General features: G+C 43.6%; 1 protein-coding gene across 13 annotated transcripts in view; it reads right to left on the bottom strand.

Moving 5' to 3' along the window:
* Positions 1–5,946: 5,946 nt before the first annotated feature.
* The window catches only part of tfeb (transcription factor EB), a 28,447-nt gene continuing 25,334 nt past the window's right edge, over positions 5,947–9,059 (bottom strand). For all 13 annotated transcript variants that reach the window (XM_069537777.1, XM_020086913.2, XM_069537767.1 and 10 more), the window contains one exon: positions 5,947–9,013. In XM_069537777.1, coding sequence (XP_069393878.1) covers positions 8,444–9,013 — 570 coding nt within the window. In that variant the 3' untranslated portion in view covers positions 5,947–8,443. The remainder of the gene's footprint in view (positions 9,014–9,059) is intronic.

The following is a 9,059-nucleotide window of genomic DNA, read 5'->3' as shown; positions in this document are numbered from 1 at the left end:
CATATGATTGATTTAAAGGGGAAGTAATACAATGTAATGTATTTATCTTAAGGCTTCACAAGGATTTGAACCAAACAACAATTTAGTAATTAATCAGAATGTGCCCTCGCCACTTTGCACTGTGCCAGAGAGTAAGAAAAAATTGAAAAGTCTTGGACAGGGGTAAGACATAGGTTGGTACAGGTAAATATAATAATATATTTATCTTAATGCTGCAGTAACGTAATTGTTTTATTTGTAAAAACAACATTAGGAAAAAAGATTTCAGGTACAGCATATTTTATACAGGTACCAAAGAAATAAAAGCTACATGATACATACAGAGAGGTAAGATTTTAAATAAATAATATAGCCAGCAGTATGTATTTAATCTTAGCATCACCTGAATGACCTGCAACATTAACATGCTGCTTACAGGTGAATGCATCAATAATTAAACAGTCTGAAAGGAATCATCCGGAATAATGGGTTCTTTCACTTCTGATACTTGAATACATTTTGGTGCTGAATCATATTTCCATGAATGTTTGTATTTTTACAGAATGATTTCTGTGATTACTTGTTGCACAGTTGTAGAAACAAAGGAGATGTACAGGAGAGGACTAACCTGATTTTTGAGACTTCTAAACTGAAGCCATGCTGAGCTGAACACTGACGGAACCAGAGGGACAACGGAGGAGCCGCACTCTGCAAAGAAAAACCATAGAAGGTCTAAATAAGTAACACGGAAACGTCTTGCGGTGGAGGTGAGCAGACTGGTCTGTGTTCCTCCGTCCTCTCATGTATAATACATCTCTCTCTGTTTCACCCCAAGGTTCAGAAGCCCAGGGCCCCTGAGACCAACACAGTCTTTTAAAGATATGTGCTCACTTAATCACTGAAGAAAAGGGCCCCTGGAGCTAGCCTAATATTATAATTAATTAATTCAACCAAAAAGGGGTATTAAATTTCCTCCCTCTTAGGATATCAGCTGAATACATTGACCTTTGTGGAAATCGCCCTCTAATTCGAATCAGGCTTTCGAACCGTTTACAGATGAAACTTGTTTCTTTTTCTCTCCCTCCGTCTCTCGGTTCTCTTTGTCCGTGCAAGTTTTGTGCAGAAGAGTCAGATGACGCTGACACTTTTGTGTGTGAGAGTGGGAGTTTGTCGTGTCTTCATTTTGTGTCTTCTTAGATTTGTGTATCTCTGCCGTGCTCATTTGTGAGATGGTGTGTGCACCTATGTAAGTCAGTGTGCACAGACTTGCTTGTGAGTGCGAGTGATCCCTGGTTTTATCTCTGTGCCGTAACACAGAGAAGAACAGAAACTTTTCTTATTACCGGAGAGAATGGTAGAATAGCAGGCAGCTAAGTCTCTGTCTATCTCTGTCTCTCTCTCAGCAGTGTAGCTGACTCCCCAGTGTACTGCGGGTCTTCAGTAACTCTGACTGAAGTTCAGAGGGGTTAGGTAGTATACTCAGGAGGAAGGGGGAGGCAGGGGGAGGAAGACAAGGAGGAGGGGGGGTTAAGTAGGATTGGAACAGTGGCAGTTTTAAAACAGAACTTTAAATCTCCACCTACGAGAGAAAGAGAGAGAGAGAGAGGGAGGACAATGGCGTCATGTTGTGTGCCGTTATCTCCGGGTCCCTGAAAGGCGGGAGAGACGAGAGGATGAGAATAAAAAAGAAGCTTGAAGAAGGGCACAAATGTGATAACAGCTATAGGCTGTATAATCTACGCCGCTTTTCAGGGAGGTGTGGAGAGAGAGAGAGAGAGAGAGAGAGAAAAAAAAGAAAAAGTCAGATCTTGGTGACCTTCAGATTGTAAGTTCACCAGAGCGGCCTTTCACTCACAACAACACCAAATGAAACAGAGGAGGATTTGCGAGGTGAATGGATGAATGGATGAATGGATGACTGGGTGGATTTGGCAGATACAGAAACAAACACAGCAAAAGAACAAATAGATCTCAGAAGCTTAGGCGAGGATGAATCCCGCGCGCCAGACCATTAGTTAGTCAGTAATCTTCATGGTTTTCTTTTTTTTTAAGGACGATAACGTTGTCCATCATTTGAGGTTCTGAGGTGTGGGAAAAAAAAAACCTTTTGCTGAGGATGTGATACAGGACTCATCCGCCTCACAGTCGCTCCATCAGCTGGCGGGGAGAAGGATGGAGTGGATAACCTTCAAAATGTGACAAATCTTGATGTCAGATGCATTATTTATCTCAGTAATGATAAGCTTAATTTAGCAGCTCTCCAACCAGGCCCCCGATACTGAGAGATGTTACAGTATTTGTGTTCGATCATTCAAATGGGCCAACAACAGTTTGCCTGTTCCTGGGCAGTTTATTATAATTTAGAGATGACACCGCCTCTTAATTTTACGGAGGTTGCGCCAGATGCTCTCTCTGTCAGGGGATGACATTCACCACAAATTCCAAACAACATATTCATTTTCAGTGCTGAGAAATGTCAGTTAGGCTTGTTTGTCCTAGTCTGCACTATGTTAGACTGTGTTGTGGATGAATAACGCCCCCTACTGGCCAGTTAGGGGGAAGTAAAAACAGCTTTAAAGCATCTGAGGAGAAATTCAGGTAAGAAACCAGGATGCATGGACTTCACTTCGATGTAAAATTGATGTGATGCTGAAGTGATTTCTGATTTATTTCACATTTGTTAATGAAAAAAACATAATCACAGCTTTCACAGAATGTCCTTTTAGAACCAAAAGTCAAAGCCTCTACTGTTTTATCATGGATGTGTTCTGATATTTAAAACTTAAGTTGCAGCAGTGGACTCACGTGCAAATTTGTGACTCTCAGCTTCCATGCACCCTCCCACAAACCGCACTTTTCTCCATCTTTCTCTGCGGGCTACCTGTAATGAATCTCCATACATCCCACTCATGCTGCTGCCTCTGTTGCAAAGTTTGAGAGAACAATAAAGACCCTGGCCACAGCCCACCACCACCACCACCGCTTTCCACCACCCATTCCTCACCTCTCCTGCAGCTCATCGCCTTCACCTCCACACGCATGAAAAGACTGATCTGTTCATGCCACTGCTAATGGCGGGGACATTATTCATCTCTCCAGCCAATTTGAGCTCCCTTTTCTTTCAGGAATAAGCGGCACCAGGGGTTGAGAGGAGTCAGCGAAGAGTATTAAATATGTAGAGGAAGATGGACAAAAGGAGCGGTGGAATAAAGAGGGGCAGCAGAGGTGGGAATGGAGAACAGGAGGTTTGTGGCGACAGTGTAAGACCAATTTATTCGGTGAGAGAATGTGTGGAAAGGAGAAAAGAAGGAGAGTTGTCTTTGGCTGATGTGACAGGTGTTTGTGAGCTCTCAGTTTTGACCTTTAAGGCCGATGCCACTTTAACTGTGTGTGACTGACTTTTTAACACTGGACTGAGCTCCAATATAGATCAACTGAACATGATTTAAACTGGAAGTATGAAATCAGACAAGATGGCAAAATCTTAAAAATTGAAGGATAAGTGGACATCTCTGTTCCAGAGGTGTCCCCAAAACATTCAAACATGCCCAGATTTACTGTGTTGATGATTTATGGATCTAAAATCAATGTTGTGTCATGGTGCCATCTTCATTAGAGGCTTTTTGATGGCAGGCCATCAGGTCCCACTGGAGTACGCCTGCAGAAGCTATAAAAAGTGTCTCCAATTTTCCATCCATTTGGTAAAAGACAGTATTTTTGGTGTCAGTTGCAGTGTGCTGTCAGTGGAGGATGTACGAGGAGTGGCCAGGGCAGGAGAGATCATAAAGCAGGCCGTGATTGACGGTATCTTAATGGAGGAGGATGGATCAATAAGTAATATCAGCAGGTTTTAATTCCAGGCAACACACATAAACCTTTACCAACTTCGCAATGTCACTCAGTGTTCATAAAGTTTTCTCCACATCCCATCGGACAAAAAGAGATGAATCCATCAAAAAAGTCGCCTCAGTTTTATGGTCCTCCCTCCCACCTCTCTTCTTTCCCTTTTTTCACCCCCCCTATCTCCATTTTGATGTCTGTCTATTAGCAAAGGGTGAGGCCTTTCCTGCTCTCACATCCAGGGGCTAAATTAGCTCAATCAGCCCCCTTTCACCTTACTTCCATGGGCTTCAAGCTGAGTGACACACTGCTCCCCTGGGAAGGAGGGAGGGAGGACTCACACACACACACACACACACACACACACACACACACACACACACACACACACACACACACATATGAAGCCTATAGTGGCCTGAAGAAGACTATGGAGGGAGTGGGGGGAGGCAGCAGGTAGGGGGAAGATAGGATGAGAAGCAGGAGGAATGAAAAGCAGGATTGGAGGAAAAAGATAATGAAGCTTCATTTATTCCCTTACTCTGATAGAGGATACATCCACAGCTCTGATGGAGCTCCATGTTTGCTGCTTGTTGAACACTATATTTAAAATGTCACTCTTCCTCACCTCTCTGCAGGTCAAGGTGGTTATCACTACAAACACACCCACAACCACCAGAAAAAGAGGAGATGAGAGTTCCTCCGTGTCTCCACCGCCCAGCACAAGCAACAGTGCCAGGCTGAACTCTGCGTTCCTGTGCCAAAATCGCTTAAATTGCACCTTCATGTTTGATTTGTCTCAACCCTTCCCCTCACTCTCCTTCTCACTAAACAGCCACCCAAGTGTCAGTGGAAGTGCAAGGCAGGCACTTCTGCGGTATGTAATGTGTGTTGGGGGTGGGCGAAAAGGTGGTGATCGGAGTGAGCCATAAGATCTACTCTTTGCAGCTCTACAGGGATTTATTAGACTGGGGAGTACATTAGCATCATAAAGACCCAGGCGAATGGGACTGTGGATGGGCTGCAGACACCACCACTACACTTTAACATGCTCTGCGGCACCAGTCAGTGTGTGTGTGTGAGTCTGTGTGTGTGTGTGCGTGTGTGGATGAGGAATAAGATTACCCTGATTTAACTTAAGAAAGGCTGTTAAACGGTTTATGGATCATCCTGAAGCAGCCGTGGACTAATACATCAGGAGATGATGGAAAAAGCTGCGAAAGAGGAGGAAAGAGGCCGACAAAAGATGGAGGCAGGTGAAATATATGAAGGCCACTGCCCCAGAGAAAACACGGTAATTTTACGAAACTGGCAACAATGACTTTCACCAGTCGGATGGGGATGGGATTTTATTTTGTAAGAAGTTTAATTCACCAGGGCAAAACAAGAGTCAGTATCTGCAGCCACTGACAAAAAATCGCAATGTGCATCAACTCTGCCTTTGTGAACAAGCAAGAGAGAGATTATGTTCTTAAGTAGTATTATAGAGGTCAGTTGCACAGCAGCTCAGCCCTTTACTGTTTCTGCTGTAAAAGACAGTGGAGAGTTAAAGGAGACTGTCCTCTGTACAATAGATCTCTGCTGCCCCCTGGTGCAGATATAATGTAATAACATTTGATGGTGAGAACCTTGCATTGACTTCCATTCATTAGAAACTAAAACTGAATGAGTTTTTTATATGTATATTCTGATTGGCATCAGCCCCCCAGACATGTTTTAAGATAGACTCTTAAGTAATAAATATCTCAACATCAATAAACTACATGGAACAATCTTACAAGGTTATTGATCCCTTCTTCCTCATCTATAAATCAACAATATGTTCCTAGTGTTCATTTTTAAGTTTAATTACATGACACAATATGTCTTTCATTTCACTGAAAATTATCTGTGCACCAAGTGTGCTTGTGTTTTCTAGTCACTTCTAGTAGTTGGATACTGGAGCACCTTCCATATAAGTGGTGGTGCCACAGAATCCCCTTGTAAGTAAATATCACCTTAATCTTGCAGGGACGTGAGTTTCTTCCCTAAATGAACAAACTATTCCTGTCCCCACATCAGGGATATACAATAAAGGGAAACACAAACACAAAATTCACATTAATAAAAACAAGAAAAGCCAGTGAATGTTTCTGGTAAAACATTTTATATTCTCAATAAAATCAGAGCCACTTTTCCCTGTGTAGTTTCCTCTGCAGAGTGCCCTCTAGTGGGAGAGTAGGGGAGGCCCGAGCAGCTCTTTGGAGTGTTGGCTTGGTGACAGTACAACAGTCAAAACTGTGGCTAAGAGAAAAGGCACATCTCTGGTAGGCAGACGGAGATATGATATGATCTATGATACAGCTCCAGGGCAACTTCTCGGCTCAGAGTTTATGGGAAGTCAGTCGTCCTTCCAGTCTTCAAAGAAGCCAGACTCAGGGGAGAAGGAGGCACAGCGAGAAACGCTGACCTGCTTCAGTTTACCACTAGTAAAAGCACACATTCATAAAAAGAGCAATTTGAACTTAATGAACTCAAAAAAAATCCCCTTCCATTTACGTCTGGCTCCAAATTTTAATGTTGAAAGAGAGAGAAAATAAAATCCAAATCACGTAAAAAAAAATGGCATCATAAAATACATCATCTCTTCATCTCTTTAGTTTGTTGAATTTTGGAAGTTTATAAACCACTCCCCGCTCTTTCCCCGACAAAACATTGGCTGGCTGAACGTCTGTACAGTGGACTTCTTGAAAATGGTAACTTTTGGAATAAAACTAAAACAACAAATACAAATAAAAATACATTTAAGTGGCTTAGCGTCATAAAATATCTGAAATAAATCTTATTTCATAATTCTTCCATGTACAAAGTTCAAAAACAATAATATACTTTCCAGTGCTTTGGGGGATAAAATAAACAACAAACTATATATTAAAGAAAACAAACACTTATTTTAATAAGAATAAAAAATCACCTTCAAAGATTTTTTCTACTTTTATCAGTACTGATCATAAGCTATGTCAAATCAAAGCCAAGCCCCGGGTTTACCACAGCAGAGGCACAGGTCAGGTTTCCCTCCACCTGCTCCAGTCCTGGCTGTGTTGACAGTGGGTTAACAGACTCCCTGTGTGTGGCACATTGAACAGCAGGCCTGTGATTTACCTCTGCAGCTGGGAGCTTCACTCAACTCATCAGCAGGAGAAGCCAAAGCACAGGGGACTTGTTAATGTGCTGAACTGAGAACAGCTCAAAGCACACTTCAGTGTATGTATGTGTATGTACGTGCGTGCATATGCGTGTCATATGTCGTATATGCATGTTAGTTTGTGAACCAAAGCGTGTGAATGCATGCAAGTGTGATTTTCCAGTGAAGACTTCAACCACTGCTGCTGGCAGTGGAGACAAATCATCTCTTTCTCCATCTCTCTCTCTCCAGTATCAAACCCTGTCACTCTATCTTTCCTTCATCTGGGCCTCTGGTTCGAGCCCTGCAGAGTCGCTTCAGTGACAGAAGCATTAACTGTTCATCTACTGCATTATTATTGGTGACACTAAAGCTTTTACAGGCATAACCGAACTTGATATTATAACCAAAATCCCTGGTCTAACCTATAAAACACGGGGAGCAGCAGCTGCACAAATCACAAAGGCACAAAGATCAAAGTTGTGGCCCCGAAACAGTTCAGGTTAACATCTGCTTCTATGTAAAAAAAAACGATCCTGCTCGTGTATCGTGTTACAGTACCTGAGTATTTTGACACCTCACAGATTCTGATGAGACTATTCGCAGACCATCAAATGGTTTTCTTTCTTCACACATTTTGTAGTGTGTGTAAAAATGTCAAGATGGTAGAAAGAATTCAAGGTGTAGAAACGGAGGGACAGCAGTGTGTGTGTGTGTGTGTGTGTGTGTGTGTGTGTGTGTGTGTGTGTGTGTGTGTGTGTGTGTGTGTGTGTGTGTGCAAAAATCACCTGACAATCAATAAAATAACTAAAAGTGGGAAAGATCCTCCGCTCAAGATAAATTAAGTATGCAGGACCATGAAGCTATTTCCATTTTATTCACTATCGTTCATTCAATCATTTATGGTTACTAAAAGAGGTTGATGTAAAGGGGAAAATAACTTGTCCTCCATCAAGTGAGACAATGAACTCGGTTGTCCTTGTATCTGATAACTTCAATCTAATTAACTGCTGTTTTTTTGTCCCTTGTTCAATTATGATTCAGAGCCACCTTCATGGAAACAAGGCCAAGTGCGCTATATAACTCCTGACCTGGTAGTGCTGGCTCCCCCCTTGTAAATGCTCAGTCCGTCAGGCAAAGTTTCAAACTGCTCAGGTTATCTTGTGTGTGTGTGTGTGTGTGTGTGTGTGTGTGCCCGCAAGCGGTGTGGTGTACCTTCTTTTGCTTGTACCATTGTACCACAATTATCTAAGTGTCACCGGTGTGTGTTTGTGTGCAGCATGCTGAGAGTTTGTGCTGGGTGAATGTCTGCTGTGATGTCTGGTGGCTGATTTCTTTCACTTGTATGCAAATGTGTCACAGTTTGCGACACATTTGCAGTCACTTTAACATGTTTACTGCACCCTCTGTGAAACCTCTGCATGTGCTTCTATGTGTGCAAGTGTGTGTATGTGTCTGTGTCTACAGTATGTCTCCATCCTCTATGCTGAAGCTGGATCTGCGGCTGGAGTCGACCGAGGCCTCAGGGGACAACGCAGAGAGCAGCGGGTCTCCACCCATTGGGGACAGGGGCTCATCCATCATCAGGAAGCCCAGCTCGCCTCTCCTCCCTTCGACGTCCAGTCCACCCAGGTCGCCCAGCCCCGATATGCCGTCTGAGAAGCCAGGTATACTATCGCACAAGTCCAGCGACTGGGCATAGTCAAAGGGCTGGGAGCTGCCTACAGCTGGGAACTGGATGGGCGCCTGCTGCTGGAGATGCTGGGGGAGCTGCTGCAGCTGCCTGGGCTGTTGCTGGCCCTGCTGAAGTTGAAGGTGGTTTTGCGGGAGGAAGTGGTGCTGGTGGGGCTGGGGCTGAGCCTGGTTCCGGGGAAGGTGCAGGGGCTGGTGGTGGGCTTGTATTTGGGGGTGAGAAAGCTTATCCTCTGGGCTGAGCTCTTGTTTTATATAGGGAGACATCAGGTCGGACAGGTTCAGGCCAGAGGGAGAGGTGTTGGGCAGGCCATGCAAGTGAGCCTGCATCTCCAACTCCTGTAGACAGTGGGCAGAAGGCAACATTATCTCTAACAGTGCATTT

This window comes from Paralichthys olivaceus, chromosome 2 (assembly GCF_024713975.1).
Source record: "Paralichthys olivaceus isolate ysfri-2021 chromosome 2, ASM2471397v2, whole genome shotgun sequence".
Lineage (NCBI taxonomy): Eukaryota > Metazoa > Chordata > Actinopteri > Pleuronectiformes > Paralichthyidae > Paralichthys > Paralichthys olivaceus.
This window is presented reverse-complemented; position numbering and strand designations above follow the sequence as displayed.